This window comes from Hesperophylax consimilis, chromosome 15 (genome assembly GCF_061612785.1).
Source record: "Hesperophylax consimilis isolate HC1 chromosome 15, BYU_Hcon_1.0, whole genome shotgun sequence".
Lineage (NCBI taxonomy): Eukaryota > Metazoa > Arthropoda > Insecta > Trichoptera > Limnephilidae > Hesperophylax > Hesperophylax consimilis.
The window spans coordinates 9,533,855-9,556,660 of NC_142850.1; the positions used below are offsets into that span (position 1 = coordinate 9,533,855).

A 22,806-nucleotide genomic window follows, 5' to 3' on the forward strand; every position below is an offset into this window, starting at 1 on the left:
CCAAACACGCCTCCCGAAATACGTACGCAATGTGAAAATGAATAAATAGTTTTGTCTATTTAAAAACTCAATTCATTCAAAAAGGCACAAAAATACAATATTATATCGTTGATTCAATTCAATATTGTATTTGTATGCCTATATTGAAAGAAAGTTTTTATACGGACAGGACTATTTATTTGTATACACATTGGTCTAATGAAATAATAAGTTGCAAAAGTGTATTTTAATAAAATACTTAAATTAACGCCATCTATGAATGCGTTGATTATAATATATTTTACATTTACCCTAAAACAAATATTTGTGAAAAAACATATATGTACCTATTTGTGAAAAAGGTTAATGAACTTCTGTAGTCATAATATTTTAGTTTGTTGTATTTACAATTTAGAAAACATTTCCCTCAGGACCTATGTCATCTTTGGGGATGCTGCGTGGGGAGTGTATATATGGTAATAAAGAACAATATGTACCTATACATGTAATGATTTTTTTTTCCTAACCTCCAAAATGAACATATGATTTACCAACATGCAATCATGCAAAAATCAGTCCTTAGATGCAAAATAGCCAACCAAACAAACATTTTGTACTAATTTAGATTTATATTTCCAGTAAATAACTTGTAAATCTAAAGCAACAGTAATACTTTTTTTAGAATATTTTGTATTTACCACTAGAAACAAAGTTGTAAATTGCAGCAAAACCAGGAGCTGGCAAAAAAGGGAATATAATTTTATTTCCCATTCGGTTGAAGAGTATCTTTATTAATACAAATCTCAAAAACATGGTGCATAAAAATTATAAGTGTTTTATAAAAATAATACTATTTGTATGTTATAGAAACTGAAAATAATTATGGTAGAGATTATAAAATACTTCAAAAAATAAAATATAAGATTGTAATTGACTTAATAAAAAAAAAAAAAAAAATACATATACATATATAGTACTATATTATAGTACACTGTATTATTATACGTATACATATAATAATACAGTGAAACGCTCTTTTCAAATTTTCCAAGGAACGGGAAAAATTCTTAAGAGGAAGCTACAAGCCAAAAATGTATATATTCTTGGTATACCTTATATTGTAGGTAATAGGCCTTAAAATTGCTTGACAAACAGAGTCTAGAAACGTTCGATTTCAAGCACAAAACTGGTTTTTATTTATTTTGTAAATAATTTTATAAGAAAGCAAAAAAGTTGATCAAGTGAAACTGTCGCAGATAATCATAGCTATAATACTGTATTTTTTAAAAGTTGCTTCCTTTACGCGTTCATACATTTCTATTGAAAATTTTTTTTTTAGTACCTTACATTTATATTTTTTACTGAGCAATTTATTTTTTTATTTGTATTCTACTCAAGCGAAACGATAAGAAAACCTTCAATTTATCTAAATTGAAGGTATTCACAATGTAAACCAAGTCGTTATAAAGATTAATCAAAATAGTGATTTAGCATTAACCTTTTCTATGCGTCATTAATTTGTATCACTTCGTTCACACGCGGGGCTATTTATTATCAATCTAATTTATGACTTTAAACAATAATCACGCATGGATTTTAAAATTTGTTTTAAAAAATACGTCGCTTATGTCTTGAATTATCTATTCAAGTATAAATAAACAATCCGAACATCAATGGGGCTTGATAAAAATTCGAAGTATATATTCATAATGTAACTGATATGGTATGCCCGGGCGGCCATGTTTATTTCAAGGTTAACGATACACATGATTATAAACATGCCGGAGTAGAGCTCTTCAACTGTGGTGCGATGTAAGTGGTTGATTTATGGGTGCGATGTCGCGTTTGACTGGATACATGAAATATTGACACACTTAAAAAGGTTCATATAATAAAAAATAACTACACTTAAATTTACAAAAATAATGAAATAATTTTTCTGTTATTATGTCACCGTAAATATGTATCACTTAATATATTTTTTTATCGTGATTTTGAAACAGTTCTCAACGCATAACGGCAGAATCATGGCTTTCATGTATTTCAGCAGCTTCGCAATTATTATCGATGTCACTGTCACTAATTTCAAAATCTGAATCTATTTCTAAAGTAGCACCAAATATTTCTTCGTCATTAAGACCACGACCCGACATTTTGTATTTTGGCAATAAAAATACTTTCAAGAATTGATAAAAAGTCAAACTTGTACAACTCTACACTTGATTTTTCACTATAAAAAAGATTAACCACGTATCTTTATTTGAAAATAATCTAACACTGACGAAATTTTATATTTCTTCAATAGTTTGAATGAATGTATGTAACTGAACTTATTTTAAAATATGATAAATCAGATTTAATGTACACTGTAATTAAAATAGTTCATATCCACGAAAAAGCAAACAATAATTCGATAAAACAATGTAATCTACACGGCGAGCGTCTCTGTTTGAGAATCTTATAAAATGCGCCTGCGCAATAACGTGTGTAAAGACGCGGGAAGAATTCAAACTGATTCATTTTTCGCTCTGAGTTGGAAGATCCCTTCAAATCTTTGTATCGATGATTAGGATACGTATTATGGATAAATATCGTAAGATGTCAGTAGTGTAAAGATGTGAGATTTTTTAAGAGTATAAGTTTTACCGTGCTCAAGCATGTTTCATACCCATAACGCCGAAGAAACTTTGCGTCGCACAGATGTGCCACCCGCGTACAGGGCATGTACAGTGCGTCGCAGGCGTGCGTCTCCCGCAGAGAAAAGGTTAAGCTGCCTTAAGCATAAAAACTTCTAATGTGAGAAACATCTAAATGGGTTTCATTGTGTCAACTCCACACAGGAGACCCGAAGGAAGATAATTTCTCTTAGGACCTACATCACCTATAGGGATGCTGTGGTGTGAAGAGATTTGATATCTACACAAATTATTATATTATATAAAGGAAAATAATAATGGAAGATAATATTGTAATAGAATTGATTTAAAATTATAATATACAAACTCAAAATAAAAATGGTAGAGATAGTATTAGGCTTGATTTTAAATACTAAACAAAAATATAAACATAGTGTGATTAATTTTTGCCACTGTACATAATAATTTGTGTTAGAGAAAAATATAAAAGCATATCGCTATAAAAATAATAAATGTGTAAATTTTATACATAAAAAAACTAGTCCAATCAAAAAATAAAAAGAAAAAATGCAAAAATTGCAATTGAAAAAAAAAACAAGACCTAAAAAGTTATTTTTGTTTCAATAACTTATATAAAAATAACCAAAATCAATAGCAGTGATACGTGTAACAGTGCTATGTCCCAGTTGCCAAGAGAATCACCTCAGTCTGAGTCTGTGTATAAATCTTACCACCCAATGTTTAATTTTTTACTAACCGATCAGCTGTTCAAAGTTAAAACACTGAATAAAGCAATTTCATACAAATAGGCCGTCAAAAATTACAGTTATTAAAATTTTATTTGATTCTGTTCATTTCTGACACTGTACAAAAGAAGAGTTAACATTAGAGCAGATAAAAATATGAAGTTTTGGCTAAACTATGGCATTAGGATGAGACCGATGGCGGCTCATGACTTTTGGGTGTACTAGATTGCTAATTATTACAAAATATTATCACGTTGATGTTGTTGTAGCTGAAAACGATTTTTTATTTTTATTCGAAAATTCGATTTTTTGTATGAAGATTTTCAGGAAATCCGTGCGGCACACAGCTAAACTGAAATTTCCTGAATACCTTCATACGAAAAATCGAAATAAAATTAAAATCGTTTTCAGCTACAACAACATTACTAATGTCATTTTTTGTAATATTAGCTCTCTAGTATACCCAAAAGTCACGGGATGCCACTGGATGAGACAGCTGGTCCATATTGGAAAATTGAATAAAAAAAGTATAGGAAATCATCCATTAGGTTCTTTCGAATCAGATATTAAAATAAGAACCTTTTTTTGTACGACTGAAGTTTGAGAGATGTAATAAAAAAGGTTATACTCAAACATACTAATATCGGTTGTTTGTGATGTGCGTTATTTCCAGGAGAAAATATTCACATTCAATGAACTCATATACGCTTTGAATTTAAGGGTCATTTTCAAAATTGGAACTGCTTGTGTGAAGAACAAGTAATTTAATTAATTAACCACTCAGAACATTAGAACGTCAAAAGACGTAAATATGATAATAGCGGTCAAGAAATTAGAACGTCTTTTCACGTAAACGCGCGAGATTTTACAAAAATTGATTTATTTCCATTACTAGTATACGGATTACCATGATTTAAAAAACAGAGTATCGATAATGAATAACGCTACGCGTCTGTATTCAAGAATATCTATGGAACGTAGAGGTGCATTATCTAAGCCGATTGAAACTGTCAAGATGTTCGTTAATAATTTATTGCGTTTCTAAATAATTTATTAAAAATATTTTAGTTTGGACGGTTAATATTTTGAGGTGACTAATAGTTTTTAAATATATTTTTTCAATATATAAAGTGTTATTTCTTTATACTACTCAGAAAAAAGTACATTTTTCAAGGCTTTGAAATAATGGTAAGCGATTTTTACATATTTTTGACGTTTTCATAAAATGTATATTTAGAAACGCAAATATTTACGTATAACAACACAATGCGATAGTGGATTTCATAATCTTTCCAAAACATTTTTTAGAATGAGGCTACGTTTCCCAAAACGTGAGTTATGAAGCTCTTAGTAAAACTCGTAAATAACACAAAAATTATCATGTTCTGACAGTTCTCAAAGGGACACATAATAAATAAAATTCTATGTCTGAGAGGTTAAGTAATTCAGACAAGCGACAAAGTAGGTACATATACCTTTAAATAATATTTTAACAGAAACTTATTGTCTTGTCTACTTGTCTTTTTCAAAATTGGAATAAGAAACCCGTGATTTTCCACGGCTCTGTACTATATCAGTATAACTTTGAACGGTATCGATGAAAGTGGGTGATAGATCGTATGTAAATCAGAGGTTATTCTCTCAGTAACCGGGGTGTGTATGTATGTACATCAATTTTATATGTAATTTACCTCCAGTGATCATCTTTCGACTAAACATGGCGGTAAAGCTAGACGAAATGCTTTTTCTTTTGGGTTCGTTTCGTTTGAAGGGCTCACTAAGTGTTTGAGGCTGCGGTGAGGGCGGTGCTTGCTCCCAGTTCCCGCTATTTGGCTGAGACGCTATATTATCTGTTAAATTGGTCACAATCATTGAAAACACACTTTTTAAATACATACATAAGAATAAAGAATAATAAAACAGTTTATTAAAATAAATGTTTATAGAAGGGTTGCCATATTTCCAAAATAATATTTATTTCACTAAATAAAAATCTTCATAAAAATAATCGAAACATTCATTTGTGGCCTGTATTCTACCCCACCAACAGTGTAAAATGTAATTTGAGTTTTCTGAAATTGAAATAATAATAGGAACTTTGTTAACTGACAATAACAATAATTGACGGCCGGCATAGTCCAGTGGTAACGCATTGGACTGCCATTCCGAAGGTTGCGGGTTCGAACCCGGCGTGCGCAAATAAATTTTATTTGATTAATTTGTGTTATTTCACAATTAATTAATTAAAATAATATATAGTATATTTGCGGCACGTTCCAGAGTGGAAGATACTACCAGTATCGCCCTGGTGTAAGACCACCATTCAGAATTGAAACGTTGCTCCAAATGGCTTTAGCCGTGTTTAGTGACTAGATCTGAATAGCCAGGTACTTCCCCACCTTCCTCTTTCCCTTCCCCACTTACCTTCAGCCTCACAACATCCCCCAATTGGGGATGCCATAGTCTCACTGGCTCCAGACGGGAGCAGTTGGGACTCTTGTGAGGTATTCACTATAAAAAAAAAAATAAAAAAAAAAAATAACGAACTCCACTCCATTGAAAAATATTGACCTTTTAACTTTAATACAAGTACAATATTTTTTAAAGGTCATTCTCCAAATTAAAATAATTTTTTGAAGCCCGCCAAAAGGCACGATATCTATGGCAGATCGGGGTGACATATTTGGGTGTATATTTATACAGTTTTATCATTTGACAGATTCAATACTGGATTTTGTAGAGTAAAATTAAGAAGTTTAGTCAAATTATTTTAACAGCTTTTATTGAAGAACATGGTAATATGACAGCATCTGGTCACTATTGTTGTTGCATTGTACCAACATGCAAAAATAGAACCATATCTGCACTCGTTATTACAATGGAAGATGCTCTGAGGAACTAGCGTCATTGATCCCTTCGGCACCGGTGCGTAGTCGGGATACACGCCAAACGCGCGCCCAACATTTGTACACAATTGACATTTGTCACATAAGAACGGGTCGCTTCTACGATTCGTTCTTAAGTTCAACAGCTCGGCTGTGGAACGAACTGCCGGCCTCTGTGTTTCCTCCCTCCTACAACATGGGACTCTTCAAGACCCATGTTCACTCCTTCCTCTCCACAAAAAGACCCTCCACACAGCATCCCCAAAGATGACATAGGCCCTGAGGGAAATTATTTTCTTCAGGGCCTCCTGTGTGGAGTTAATATAAAAAAAAAAACTCAAACCATTTTTTCTGTGTTACTGAATGTCCCAATCCGCATTTTTAATATTAAATATATCGTTCATTAGTTATACTGTCATTTTCCTTTGTACAATAAATTTAATAATAATAATTCCCAGGTCACAGTAAATGGTAGCAATTATTACCAGGTAACAATTGAGGCATGAGTTTGTAAAAGCTAAAAAAATACAACAGTCAAAAAAAACCCTGCAATATAATTTGCGAGATAGTTCATACAGAAAAGACAAGAATAATGTATATTATAAATTACCGTGGGAAAATTGAAAATTGGAAAATTTCAAAGATTTTACGAAAATCTAGAAAAAAGTGGATGGATGTATGGCAACCCTAGTAATGGAGATGAAAATAAGAAATTGACACCAATATAAATCTTTCCTGCAATAAATTTCGTTTTAAAATAAAAAGAGTTTGTAAATATGCAAAAGCAAATGTATGCTGAAATGTAATGACATTTGATGTATATGTATATGATATAATAATTGCATTAGTAAGTAAAAAGCGGTAATCCTTACTTTTGTTGGTAATATAATAATCATGTTATTTAAAGCTTTTCTGTGAATTATTAGGGAAACAAAACACTGTTACAATTCAAGGCGTTAGTAGTAAAATCAAAGGAAGCAATATTTATGAAACAGAATCATCAATAACTCAACTTCATCAAAATTACAGAATATAATCATTTCAATAGCTGACATTTTTAAGCAATATTGAGAACATCCACTTCAGTGGTATAATTGGTAAGAGTTTTGGATATGGGCTTAGATAAGCCGGGTTAAAAAACTGGCGAGAGCCAAATAAAATGCATAAAATTTGTTTACCATAATATTTTGTAACACAAGGCACAAAAAAGGCAAGAGGTAAAAATCTATGAATGTAGTTCTTAAAAGCGTCAATTTTGATAACAACAACACTTTTTCTGAAAAATATCAAAATGTTATTTTAATTCAACTTATGCTCGAAATGATTAAAGTTTTGATCATAATTAAGTTAGGTTAGGTTAACATTTGTTGAAAATGTTATAAAAACAGACTTAAAATGAGGTTAAAACAATTTGGCCCCTTTCCTTTTAACGGTTTTTAGACAACCATCAAACCATTTGATATTATACCTGAATTCTGATAGTGCGTTGCTTGCTGATTGATGTGTGTTGGAGTAGAGCTGTTCCTGTCAGCATTGGCTTGTTGGTTCTTGTATCCAATCAGCTCTATGGCGTTCTTGCGGGCATTGGAAAGGCGGATCTCTCGGTCTATTAAGAAATGCTGAGCTTCTTCTAAAAGGCGGTACATTTCGGCTTCGTTTCGGACGGATTCATCGATCTTCTGCTTCAGGGAGACAAGAATCTAAAGGAAAAATTAAATTAAAATATTTTTTATGCATCTAACAACAAAGGTTATGAGATAATATTTTTTTGTGTTTAAGTAATTTGGAAAAATCTACGCATTTCCGAATGTCTGTATCTTAGAAGTCATTTATAATAATTGACCCATTTTGAAGTGTATCATTTGGAGAAATCAAACAGATGGAAAAGGCTTGAACAGGGAGTCAATAGGCTTATCCCTCAAGGACCTTGTCACTTCGGGAGATAGGTTCAACTGTTGGGGGTAGAAGTCACTAATAGTTGTGGGAAATGATTTGTGATTCATTCATTCATTGCTGTGAAATTAAATTTTTAGGACTTTGTCACTTCGGGAGACATGTTTAACTGTTGGGGTTATAAGTCACTAATAGTTGCAGGAAATGATTTGTGATTCATTCATTGCTGTGAAATTAAATTTGAGTAAATTCAGCAAAAAAATATTATGTATTTTTGCCGTTTGGCAGCTTTCCATGACTCCTCTTTTTATTATTGTTAAAATTTTACAACCAGGATCTTCAAACACACAAGAGGACAGCACAATGACTCCTGGAAGATATACAGAAAGTCCATGAATCCATTAAGTGTGTAAAATGGTATTTACCTGATAAAGCGAAGTAATAGAAGGCTGTAGAACGATCCACGGACACAGTAGAAAGGATCTCAACAAAGGCAACGGGTAAACTGCAAGTCTTGTGATAAGGCCGGTTAGTCTAAGGTTAACATACACATCATTATCCAACATCTGCCCCAACTTACTTAGAGTTATTTTTAACAATGGTCCTGAAACACAATATAGAAATAATAATTAACAATATAAATTTATGTTATTGAAACATACACGGTGTGACTGCGGTGAGGAATGGCCAAAAACTAAATAATACATATCTAATCATTAACATTTTTGTCTCCCAACCCTCTCCGAGGGTTTGACTCCAGACTAAACTAAATTGCTATATTTAATATCAGAAAGTAATGTTCTTACCTATATTTACATCAACAATCCTAGTATTGGCATCTTTTTCAGCCCCTTTTTTAACAGTCTCATGAGTTAGGCTAGACAGTCTATCAATACTCTCCGCTTGTCTCCAGAACGAGTCTTCTGTGAATTCTTTCCCATCTTCAGAAGTGGCGTGTTCTTCATCAGGAGTACCGTGATGGTCTTCGTTCTTGTACTTGAAGCTATCGTATCCGCTGCTCTCTCCAATGGACTGCAAACTGTCTTCTTCTTTACTGCTGGTATAAACAACATGCGGAGAAGTTTGTAGATTGTTATGCGACATCGGTTCGCTGAGGCCTTCATCATTGTCATTTTCTACAGTGAATGGATTACTACTGTCTTTGATTAGGTTGGAGTGTTCGAGCTGGAAGTCTTTTACGACTGACAGGATGACTTTGTCATTAGGGATTTTGGACAGCCCGTTGGAGTGGCCGTCGTATTTTGAGCTCCACTGTTTGCAACCGCTTTTACAGAGTTGGATTTTCCTGCGCGCTTCACAGAGGTATGCGTGGTAGTTTCCGTACAGCGATTCGTTTGCGTGCAGCTAAAAACAAATCATAGCATATTACAGCAAAAATTCTTGTAAAACTCCTCTTATTTTAGCAGACATTAAAAATCTCCGCTATATTATTATTCATTTTTCCACGGTTGTTTCATTTCTCGAAGACATCAGTCACATTTCTTCGATAAATTAAACAGTATGTTGTCACCTGACAACAATTTTTGAAATTTATTTAACTGTGCAAACATAATTATTACAATCACACAGTTGTGTTTACAATAGGTAGTCCTACAAAGCTTCACATGACAGCTTGTCTGCAGGTTGATTATGTTTATTAGCGCTCCTATAATAATTCAGTCAGTTACAACTTACATTGTTAGCAACGTTTGAACCAAGTAAATTATTAATAAATAGGGACACTTACCCCATAAGATACGACATTCTTCTGAGTAGGATAGAAGGTCCCTTGTTCTCCGATAGAGCTGAGACTATGCAAATTCTGATCCATGCTGGAAATGGAAGGCTTCCTACTGCCAGCTGCACTATTTCTCCTTGAACTGGTGACATTTGTGAGAGGTTTGCTGATGCAGCAATCCGGAGCCAGGTTCAGCAGCATGTTGGTGGCTTTGCAGTGGAGGTCGCAGTCCAGAGACCGTCTCCGGTGGGAGACCATCAGGTGGTGGCCGCCGATTAGATACTTCAACACCATCTCCAGCATCAAATCTTCGCAGTTTAGATCCACAAGTGTTTCGAAGAGCGACAGAGTTACAATGGAGAGCTGCACATAACAAGTACATATTTTACTTTTGTTTGACTAAGTTAAAGGAAAATTAAAAAGTATCATACATTATCAGAGAATGGAACATGTTGTTTGGAAGGACCATCAACTTCTAAACTTTGTTTATATAATCTAAAATAGGAGTCTACAATAATATCTAATCGAAATTACACAAAAAAATATTTTAATTTACAAAACTTGTTAATTATTTGGAATTATCAATTTTATTTTAAACCATCATTTCGACTGTCATGTTCAGGAGGTCTAGCACGGATGATTGATAAAGCCGTATGTCAAGAAGATATTGCGAGCACGGGAAATATAAAAACATAGGGAATGTGGTTTATGAGGATAACAATGGGGTTGGATTCTCCTTGTTTTGCCTATAAATCCGCAGTATTGTGACCTAAGATGCCAACATGTCCAGCAATCCAAATCACAGTTACGGTTTGTATGAAGTTAATGAATAAAATAAAACATCAGATCTTTACAGCAATACCTATTAAAAATAGATAAAACCACTTAATTAACAAGTCATTGTAATAATAAAGTAAGTACATACCCTTGGTTCACCGTCAATGAGAGGTACCAAAGCATCCAAGATATTGGCTCCGTCGTAACTGTTGTCCAGCAGAAACTTTACCAGAGACTTGAGCAGGCCGGGCTCAGACACGGAGCGCAAGACGAGCTCAAAGTAGGCGATGGCTGCAATCTGCTCATCCACGCCAGTCTGCAAGTATTGCGGTCTCGTAGAGGCGAAGGCTCGCTTGGTCTGGCCGTGGCGGGAACATTGGTGGACTGTTAGTACGGACGGCTCGACGGCCTTACAGGTACCCAAGACCAAGTTGCCAGAAGCCGACACCATACCAGAAAACACCAAACCGGAAAGGACGTTTCACGCCAAACCAAACCAGAAAGGATGTTTTACGCCAAACCAAACCAGAAAGAACGTTTCACGCAAACCAGACCAGAAAAGGATATTTCGAAGCATAGAAGACAGAAGATACATTGTTTTGAATCCAGCCAAACCCAAGAAAGATAAAACAATGATTAAATGAGAGGATGATTGACTGAAGAAGCCAGAGTCAGGGTTTCAAGCCAAACTGTTTCACGTCAAGCTAAACCAAAAAAGTAAAACGTTTCACATAAATTTAATAGGAAAGTTGGACGTTTCACAGTAAACTAAATCAGAAAGTAGGACATTACACAGAAAACTAAACCAGAAAGTAGAATGTTTCATATCAAAGTAGACCAGAAAGAAGAATGTTTCACTTCAACAAAACCAGAAAGTAGGATGTTTCAAGTAAAACAAAACCAAACAGTAGAAAGTTTCACATCAATCTAAACCAGATAATAGAATAGAAAAAAAAAGATAAAATAGAAAGTAGAATGTTTGAATGAGAACAAAACTAAACCAGATAAGAAAAAGGAGGATATTTCACATCAAATTAAACCAGAATGTAGGATGTTCCACGTCAAAGCATGGCATTTACAGAAGACATATCACATTAAAGCTGAACGAGAAAATATGTACATAATACCGAAACCAAACCAGATAAATACATTACATGAGAACCAAACCAAAATATTACATAAAATAGGAGATGCCCAAATTGTTGAAAATCATGAAGTTATTCTATGCGTAAAAATCCCATTTGCCATTATGTAGTTTCAAATTAAACACCACCTACTTATCAAAAAAGTAAGTATTGAATGAGTTTGTAGAGATGTATTATTATTTATTTTCGGTAAAAACGTATGTCTGACCAACCATTTTACCAATCAAAGTAAATAAATTAAGAGGCAAACATTGTTTTTCTTTTTAAGAGTCATAACCTGGAGGGTGAGTCTGTATTTTTTTCTTTAGCCTGACGCAGGTTAAATAAGTCACATAACGTACATAAAAGAGCCTGGATGACCCCCAAGTAGTTTTGATAACGCCGTCTTAGCTAACGCAGAAGATATAGACCCACCCCCTGATCTATTCAAATAATTCTATAATACTTATATAAATATGTAAAGAGCTGGATGCACAGATTATTTGCACACCATATTTATGATGCAGTAGCGGCAACTTTTTCAAAACATCCATCTTACACAATTTGTTGGCAAAAGAGGTACATATTCCAGTACCGGCAACGGTTGGAACTATTCCATCATTGAACCACATCTTGCTGAGAATCAACAAAAAATCAATCTAACCCAATATTAAAATAAGGAAAATACCCATATGTGCTCGGTACCTACTACACTGTGTATAAAAATATAGTATACTAACACCAAGACTAAACTTCGACTAAGAAAAACTATTAACAATAATATTATAATGGAGATGGGTATTTTCTCATACATAACTTCTTCCTCTTCTTCTAAACACAAGTCTAGGGCGAATTTGTGATTAGTGGGAAGGATGAAAGCATAGGTGGGATGGAAAAAACTTCAAAGGAGATAGGACATTGATTTGTGCAATCCAGATGAATGTGTGCATTAAAACTCGAACACCACATCGTAAAATCAACATAAAAACTTGAAGCAAATATTAACAGACTTGAAATTCATTGCCAAAGCATAATTAAAAACATATTTCATTAAGTAAAAAAATTCAAACTAAGAATATTGGAAAAAATGAAGTTATGTAGTAATTAATAATAATTATCAGTTGAATCAAGTCCGAAGACAAAATAAGTGATTGAAATTTAATTGTTTTGTTTAAAAAAAAAATATGGAAATCATTTAATTACCTGTAATAATGCAGGGCCCATAACTGGTAACAGAAAACCTTGATAGAGGAAATCTAATAATTGCTGCTGAATCAGAGGGTGTGCCACCTATTTGAGACAAATTGGAATCAAAACAAGTAACAGTATGTATGTACATTTAACATTACAAAGATCTACTTACTTATTGTAACGCCTTTGCCTCTTGTACAATGGCGTTAATAATAATCAATAGATTTGGAATGGCAGAATAATAATAATAATTAATGATGAGACCTTGGACAACCTTTCATGATCTTATATACCTAAATTGTTGTCTCATTTATTACAATAATATAAATATTAAGAATAGAAAAAGGACAAATTTTTAACAAAGAGAGAAAGAGCGTTTCTTCCAAAGAGATACATACACAAGTATCCGATACTCGACTATTCAAGTATCTTAGTGACTACCACCGTACATCTGAGCAGGGGTTCGTACACAGATTGTACACGTTGCCAATATTTTGTAAACTCATCGGCGACGCCAATCTCCTGTGACCAGCCAGGAGAGGATGTTCCCACTCACAGTAACAATGCGGTGCTTTAGATCGATGCTAGATATAAAACAGTGAATCCAAACAGCTCCACAACTGTTTGGTTTTGAAAACATTTTAGTTTTGACTTCGAGAATCCGTTGGTGTCGACGCGAGTCTCATGATTTCAGTAGAGAAGTTTGGGGAGAGTGCGCGACAATTTGTTTGCAACAATTTGCAACAACACAACATGAGTATACAGGGTGGCCACAAAAAACGGATTTCAAAATTCCCTGATAATTCCAGGTTTTCCAGGGCAGTTTCTATATTTTTCCCTGATATGTTTTATTTGGTATAAAGGACATATCGTTCAAAATTTTATTTTTGAAACACGATTTTCATCTACGCCAGAAAATTAGAACAGATACATAAATAAAAGGAATTCCGTCATCTAAAGCATTTATTATTTCTTTGCACCACAATGATCTATTCAAAACAAAATACACTTATTACAAATTTATGATATTTCGCCTGAAGACAATTTGTGTACAAATGAAAAGACCAGACAAAAATAGACAAATAAACAAAAGTAAGTACAGTAGAACCCCGATAATTCGAAAAAACGCGTAATTCGAAATTTTCGCCAAAAAAATTACCGCAGAAAAAATTTTTCAAAAATTTTTCGAAATTCGTTAATTCGTAATTCGAAATTTATTTTTCTCCGCGCACGAAAATTTGTTCGTGAAATTCGAAAAAATTTGATTTTTGCGAAAATAAATCATAATATTTCGTAAATCTGAATCTAAAAGTCAGCCGTGGCGGTAAAACGCCGAAAAATGTATTTTTACGTGGTTATACATCATCCTAATTAGTATTATTATTGTGTAAATCTGAATCGATTTACACTGGAATGTTGTATTTTTTCAAATTTATTTCGAATATCCGAGTTTGAAGGGCTGAGAAAATACGTTTTACGCGGATATATGTCGTAGTTTTACGAGTTTACACCAAATATAGTATTTAAAGGGTCGGCCGCGACGAAACTCGGCCGCGAAATTTCGATTTACGCGTAAATGTATCGTATATTTACGAATTTATTTCGAATATTTGAATTTAAATGGCCCGCTGCGACGGAATCGGCCGCGAAATCTCGATTTACGCGTAAATATATCGTATTTTTACGAATTTATTTCGAATATCTGAAATTTGAAGGGCCCGCCGCGACGGAAATCGGCCGAAAAATTTCGATTCACGCCGAAATATGACATATTTTTACGAATTTACTTCAAATATCTGAACTTAAAAGGCCGGCCGCGACGAAAAACTGCCGATAAAATTCGATTTACGCGGAAATATTTCATATTTTTACGAATTTACATTAAATATCTTAATTTAAAGGGTCGGCCGCGACGGAAATCGGCCGCGCATTCTCGATTTACACGGAAATATATCGTATTTTTGCGAATTTTTTTCGAATCTGAATTTTAAGAGCTGGCCGCGACGGAATACGGCCGCGAATTCTCGTTTAACGCGGAAATATATCGTATTTTTACGAATTTATTTCGAATATCTGAAATTTTAAGGGCCCGCCGCGACGGAAATCGGACGCGAAATTTCAATTTACGCGGAAATATATCGTATTTTTACTAACTTTACTTCGAATATCCGAGTTAAAATATACGGCGTGACGGAAATCGGCCGAAAAATTTCGATTCACGCCGAAATATGACATATTTTTACGAATTTACTTCAAATATCTGAACTTAAAAGGCCGGCCGCGACGAAAAACTGCCGATAAAATTCGATTTACGCGGAAATATTTCATATTTTTACGAATTTACATGAAATATCTTAATTTAAAGGGTCGGCCGCGACGGAAATCGGCCGCGCATTCTCGATTTACACGGAAATATATCGTATTTTTGCGAATTTTTTTCGAATCTGAATTTTAAGAGCTGGCCGCGACGGAATACGGCCGCGAATTCTCGTTTAACTCTTTGAAGTACTGTGGTTTCAAAATTCGGCCACCTTGAAAATAAATAATTATGCTAAAACGGCCATCTATTGACAAGTTTTTTAAATGCCATGTGAGACATAGATTCTCTACTATTTAGTTCCCAATAGCGATAATAGGTGGCTTTGCACGGTTTGGTTATGTGTTTGACAATTGCCAGCGAATTGTGGTTTTTTGTGATCTCCGACTTTAAAGTGAAATATAACGGTATGTATTTCGAATTTTTGTCCATTTCTTATGAATTCTAGTGCCCTTGTATTTCATTTGTTGAATTATCAATAAGAAATGTCTATAAATATAGTATTTTTTTGTAAAATCGAAATTTTTTGGTGGTTTTGCTTTTCGACCACCGTACTTGAGGTAATTTTTTTAGTCTTACAACATGGTTATTCTGATTTTATAATTTTACAGATACACCATGCCGAAGAAAGGTCTTCGCCAAGAAGAAATCGCAGGAATACTTTTAGAAGAGATACCTTCTGATGATGACAGTTGTTATGGGTGCTCAGACAATGAGGAAGAGGATCTACAGGAGGAGCATCTAGCAAATGTCACAGTTAGCGCCTCTTCGGACGATGATGATGATGAACTGCCTCTATCTTGTGTGAGGAATCAAATCCCGGCGTCTTCTTCATCTACCACACTCAAGCACCCTATAGCAGGCACATCCAGCCCTTCTGGTTCACAATCACCATCTACTTTTGATGTTCATCTTTCGCGTACGCGTAACCGACCAGTATCGTCTTCTCCATCTGCCCAGTATAGTCCTAATATCTCAATGTCCGTTTTGTCATCCACCGCTGCTGTTCCAGGCACAACTGCATCTACACCTATCATACCTGCGATTATAGTCGTGCCTAAATGGAGCCGTACGTTCAATACCGCCCTCCCTGGTGAATTCCGTGAAGAAACAGGACTACATAATGACTTTCTTACGATGGAAAATCCCACAACTTTGGAAATTTTTCTGAAATTTTGGACTCCTAGTTTGATTGAAAATATCTGCTTCCAGACCAATCTATACGCACAACAAGTCGGGAAAAATCACCAACCCACAACCGTTCAGGAAATTAAAAAATTCATTGCACTAAATTTAGTAATGGGAATTAAAAAATCCCCCAGTTATAGAGACTATTGGTCATCGTCCCCTGATTTACACGACCCCTATATTTCAAGATTTATGACAGTCCATAGGTTTGGCTGGCTGTTGTCAAACCTTCATCTCAACGACAATTCATTGATGCCTGCTAGAGGTCAACTTAATTTCGATAAATTATATAAAATAAGGCCTTTGTTGAACTGCTTGTCAGACACCTTTGATCGAAATTACAAGCCATCACCTACTTTGGCAATTGACGAGAGCATGGTCAAATTCAAAGGCCGCAGCACATTGAAGCAATACATTCCCAAAAAACCCATTAAAATAGGCTATAAAATCTGGATGATGTGTGCAGAAAATGGATACAACTTAAAATTTGAAATATACACAGGAAAAATTGGTGACTACGCTGAGTCTAACTTAGGGCCAAGAGTTGTCTTAAATTTTTGTCAATCTGTTCCTTTTGATAAGTATCCAGTACAGGTAAGATTAAATGTTACAAATCTATTCAAGGTCGTAACTACACAGTTTACTTTGATAATTATTTTAATTGCTACCCCCTACAAAAACAGATGAAAGATATGAATATTCGCTCATGTGGAACTGTCCAATCAACCAGAAAATATTTGCCTAAGATGAAGGATGATAAAAACCTAAAAAGAGGTGAATATGACTGGTACGTGAGTGATACAGGAATTTCCATGATAAAATGGAGAGATAGAAGAGCTGTACACCTCCTTTCAAACTTTCACAACCCAAAGGATGCCATGCATGTCAACCGTAAAGAGAAAACTGGTGAGATCACAAGGGTACCATGTCCGTTGGCTCTAAATAATTATAACAACTGCATGAATTATGTGGACAAGTTTGATCAAAAAAAGGCGGTTTACTCGATAAACAGAAAGTCTAAAAAATGGTGGCACCGTTTATTTTTCCACTTTTTAGATGCAACAATTGTAAATTCTTACATTGTTTACACAGAGCTCTGCAAGTTGGGTAAGGCTGACAAAGACAATCCATTGAGGCTCAAAGATTTCAGGAGGCAAGTTTACAGAGGACTTTTGGCTGAAGAGGAGCTGAAATGCACCAAAAAGCGTGGGTCCACATCGGAGGTGGTGGAAATTAAGAGACATAAGCCTTACGTGGACCCTGAAATACGTCTGAAAAATAGCGCCCATCGGCCAGAACATACTACTTCACGTCGTTCTGCGAATTGTAGTACAAAAGACAGGCCCATACGTTCCAACTGGATATGTTGTGTTTGCAAAGTACCCCTTTGTGTAAAAAAAGATAAAAACTGTTTTGAAAATTTCCACAATTAGTCATATAAAATGGCCTTTTTTTATTTCTAATAAACTTTTGATTTGAACCTAATATTTTTTTCCCATGTGTACTGTGGTATAAAATTTTGACCACCTCATTCCTGAAAAGCCTTCAGTCCAATTTTTTTTAAAATATTTTTTCCTCGTTATTATAAGTTACATCAATTGATTAAAAAAAAAAAAAGGTAAAAAATAAGAAAAAAAAGTTCGTACCTCAAGGAGTTAACGCGGAAATATATCGTATTTTTACGAATTTAAATTCAGATATTTGAAATAATGTGCCGGCTGCGACGGAAAATTACCGCGAAATCTCGATTTACGCGGAAATATATCGTATTTTTACGAATTTAAATTCAGATATTTGAAATAATGTGCCGGCTGCGACGGAAAATTACCGCAAAATCTCGATTTACGCGGAAATATATCGTATTTTTACGAATATCTCAATTTAAAGGGTAGGCCGCGACCGAAATCGGCAGCGAAATCTCGATTTACGCGTAAATATATAGCATTTTTACGAATTTATTGCGAATATCTGAATTTAAAGGGCCCGCCGCTACGGTAATCGGCCGCGAAAATAAAGAAATAATTGGTATTAATACGAATTTACAACTAAAATACCACCCGGATTTGAAGAGGCGGCCGAGAAAATCGATTTTCGGCGTATTTTTTTTTTTTTTCATAAAAATTCGAATTACGTGGGAATTCCTTAATTCGAAATTTGATTTTTGATGTCCCGTGGATTTCGAATTAACAAGGTTCTACTGTATTGATACTTTGTAAAAATGTTGATAATGATGATCTTTAAATTTTATTACGACCGTACTGGGTGTCCGACCCTTTTGACACTTTGTTGTAACTTTGCTAGCTTTTTCTTTACAGATTTCGCAAGTACATAGTATAGGGTAAAAATCAAGGCGGGTGGTTTACGACATGATTGTGTTGCAAGGGCTATTTACGAAAATAATAATAAAAAAATACCTACTTATTTAGTTTGTCTTTGTAGGCATATCTTTTGTTACACAGGCCGCAAGTAAAAGTAATAAAACACAACTTTGGGACTTCACAAATCGTAAATAACGAATTTCGTTTTATTGTTGGAATTCCCTGATATTTTAAGAATATTTTAAAATTCCCTGACATTTCCCTGATAATTCCCGGTTCGGTAAAATTCCCTGATAATTCCCGGTTTTCCCGGTTTTCCAGGTCTGTGGCCACCCTGGTATAGGATACTTGCGTATCCCTGTGGAAGAAGGGTCTAAGACAGCTATCGAAATCAAAGTGGCTCTAGGACATAGATCAATATTTTAATACACATAAAAAATGTGAATATTAACTGCACTTTCCAATATGTGAGAACTGTCAAAGTATGCGGTTAAAGATCACAGCGATACGGATTCAAAGATAGAGAATCAGAGGCCTACTACTGTATTTAATAATCATCTTCTATGATTACTTACAAATTCAAGATAGTGAAAATCACAGCAAAGAGAATTTATAGGGCTTACTTGTGCTACTGCATTGCAGAATTCCAAGGAATTCATGAAAATTCCTAGTTTATCTATGTCATTCACATCATCAGGTGTGAGTCGGTGCCAGTCGGGCTGGGTGACATCCACAAACCTCGGGAGGGAGCAATAAAGACCACTGAGACCTGCAAGTTAAAAAAAAAAAAAAAATGACAGAAAAAAGGGAGAAAAATCATTTAAAATAGTGCGATCATTCACATTGTGTTAGAATTTACATGAAACATACTACTTTCGGTTTTCTGTGATGAGCGTTATTTCAGCGTGAAATTATTAAGAGGAAGCTACAAGCCAAAAATGTGTTTATTCTTGGTATACCTTATATCGTAGGTAATAGGCAAAATCGCTTGACAAACGGAGTCTAGTAACGTTCGATTTCAAGCAAAAAAACTGGTTTTTATTTATTTTGTAAATAATTTTATAAGAAAGCAAAAAAGTTAGTCAAGTGAAACTGTCACAGATAATTTTAGCTGTAATACAGTATTTTTTTAAAGCTGTTTTCTTTACGAGTTCATTAATATTTTTTATTGAGTAATTTATATTTTATTTGTATTCTAATCAAGCGAAGCGATAGGAAAACCTTCAATTTATCTAAAGCATATTTTTTGGTATTCATAATGTACACCAATTCGTTATAAAGATTAATCAAAATAGTGATTTGGCATTAAGCTTCGCCTTAATGTCCAATGAACTATAATTTGTCTTGAATAGTGTCAATTTCAAAATTGGAACTGATTGTGGTGAAAAATAATTCAGACAAGCGATAAAGTAGGTAACCTACCTTTAGCAAAATATTTTAATAGTCTTTGGAATTAAAATTGGAATTCTAACATCCCGTGATTTTTCACAGGTCTGAGCTAGTCTTTAAAAGTTTTCAGAAGAAAGAAACTTTCTAAGTAGGTAACAAAAGCAAATGATTTAGCTTTGACAGATTACTGAAGGGAAAATACAGTTTATTAGTAGTAAAAGGTAAAGAAACTGTGCAATTAGAGAAAGGAACCAAATAAAAGCAAAGGCAATACATTTGATAGATTATTTACAGAAAAACTCAGTTTACGACGGGAAAATGGCGGGTAAACTGTGCAATCAGAAAATGTTTGTAATTACTTTTAAGTCGTGGAAATGATTTGATAAGTAAAGTGTAATTATTACAGAAAAATACCGCGAGAGATAGTCATTTAATTGTTTTCCTGCGGTGCAATTATATATGAACGGCGCTGTATAGTAAATGTACACAACTAAACAACATGTGATCATCAAACTTAGTATTAACAATTTTGAAAATTTCCACTTTTTAATAAAATCAAAATACCTACATAAATGGAATAATTCTCAATGTATCCGAAAACCAAAAACTGTCTTTGAAAGGTGATAAAATACGCTTTTATTATAAAAACATATAATTTTAAAACATACAAACATATAATTTTTTAAATATTAAAATTTTGAACATAATAAATGAACTAAATTACAAAGTTTATTCACCAATTACAGATACGAAAAAACACATTTTATTAGACAAACGAATTATAAACATTATCCTAAAGTGTTTAGACTTACAGAATTCAATACTTTGTTTGTGTCAAAGCACTATGAAACAATACATGATTATTGTGATCTCACTTTTATTATGTTTCTAATAATAATAATTCATAAAAAATTCAAAAAGTTTCATACATTTTTCTCAAACTGCTGTCGGAACCTTTTGATTCTTCTGAGGTTAATTTCTAGATTTGAATATAAAGCGTGGTGTTTTCTCTTTCGAACACCGTTTAGATAATATTTCTACCCATGACAGTAAGTGAGACTGAATGATTTCCATGAGACCACAAGAGCTGTTTCCAAAAGCGAACAAATTAATGTGAGGGGTCAACACATTATGATAGCTCAGTTAACTTCATTGTTTGGATTAGTCCCATTTTGGTATAGTAAAAAATCTTTAAGCATGCAGCGATCTACCGAGAAATAACAGATTTAAAAAAAATATATATATTACCAGTAGCTAGAACAGGGCAGACATTTGAGCGGTGAGCTATGAACTCGGCCACATATTGGTTCCTGGCTGAAATGGCGGCACAGAGCAGCAAGGCCGCCCTGGCTTGCTGACCCACTGAACCCTCGCGGTGGACAAAAGCTAGGAGCAGAGCCACAGGAACAAAACTGAATTGGAACATTAACATACTAGCTTAAAAAAATGACACATTACAATCGTCAAACCATACGCATTAAAAAATGAAGGTAAAAAAAATATAACAAACTGACCAGGAGGTATCTTTAACCTTCATCCGCTCGCTAGGACGGCAGATTGAATGTCATTTTGAATTTTCGCACATATTCTTCTTCAGAGTACCGAGGAAGCAGTTGGAGGGGCAGCATTCTCTAGTTACACTCCTCTCCGCTAGATCGTGACCGAGTTTGGTCGACCCAGTCCCCCCGCCAGCTTAATACAGCCACAAACTCAATGGGGTAAGTACGATGGACAATTTGTCATCTTAGTGAGCGAAGAATTAGAATTTTTTTTCCAACTTGATTTGAAATGCAAGTAAATATTACCATATTTTTTAACTATTATTGTATCAATTTCACAATACTCTCGATTGTGTGTAAGACCATTTCTCCACATTTCTTAACAGTTATTCTATCTCTCCTTCGTTGTAATGACAAGTTATATGTTTATTTTTAAATTACAATATTTTGTAGTGAAAGCTAATGATGGGTCGTTTATTTTTATTAATGGATCAACATCTTTATATGACTGATAAAGAAATTTGGCCGATTTGGGTAGGAAGAAAAGAGAGGGTGGAGGAGCAGAACCCAATTTTTATGACTATGTTTAAAACATGCATGTTAAGCTCATGAAGATGATAAAAAAACATGGATGGCTAAAATACCATCCTAGCGAGCGGAAGTGTGACATAAACGGGGACAATCCTGGTCTAGGATATGCACTAAGTCTAGTAACAGTAATGAATTATTGAAAGACCTGGAGTTTTGCTTGTCCTGATTGTGCGATGTGGGATAGAAGAAGAGGTCCACAAAGTTGGAATTCTGCATAAGAACCACACAGAGTTGCTCCAAAAGACACACGAGGCGGCCTGAAAACATAAACAAATAATTTTATAAAACCAGATATCTTGTTATCATTAGATAACACATTCACAACCATAACACAATATATTCCTAAAACAAATGTATTGTTTATTGTTTCTTTACATTGTATCTTTCATACGTTAGAATTTTTAACCTCAGTAGGACAAGCCTGTGTTGAGGTTAACCTTTCCCTTACTGTACTAAAAAAATCCACGTGTTTCGGTGCTGTGTAGTCAATACACATCTCAAAATAAGCAATTTAATATGGGAAAAATATGAATAT

The 22,806-nt window shown here is 34.1% G+C and overlaps 1 protein-coding gene across 4 annotated transcripts in view; it reads right to left on the reverse strand.

Annotated features, from left to right (window-relative positions):
* The window catches only part of LOC149417284 (FHIP family protein AAEL005291-like), a 47,325-nt gene that overhangs the window by 9,562 nt on the left and 14,957 nt on the right, over positions 1-22,806 (reverse strand). The window contains exons 4-14 of one of the 4 annotated variants that reach the window (XM_089640187.1): positions 22,417-22,528; positions 21,430-21,593; positions 19,416-19,561; positions 12,982-13,068; positions 10,803-10,970; positions 9,887-10,240; positions 8,946-9,504; positions 8,565-8,743; positions 7,715-7,946; positions 5,053-5,211; positions 678-716 (exon numbers count right to left, since the gene is read on the reverse strand). In XM_089640187.1, coding sequence (XP_089496313.1) covers positions 678-716; positions 5,053-5,211; positions 7,715-7,946; positions 8,565-8,743; positions 8,946-9,504; positions 9,887-10,240; positions 10,803-10,970; positions 12,982-13,068; positions 19,416-19,561; positions 21,430-21,593; positions 22,417-22,528 — 2,199 coding nt within the window. Of the gene's footprint in view, positions 1-677; positions 717-5,052; positions 5,212-7,714; positions 7,947-8,564; positions 8,744-8,945; positions 9,505-9,886; positions 10,241-10,802; positions 11,013-12,981; positions 13,069-19,415; positions 19,562-21,429; positions 21,594-22,416; positions 22,529-22,806 lie in introns of all 4 variants that reach the window. The other 3 variants (XM_089640185.1, XM_089640186.1, XM_089640188.1) reach the window with 3 other exon arrangements.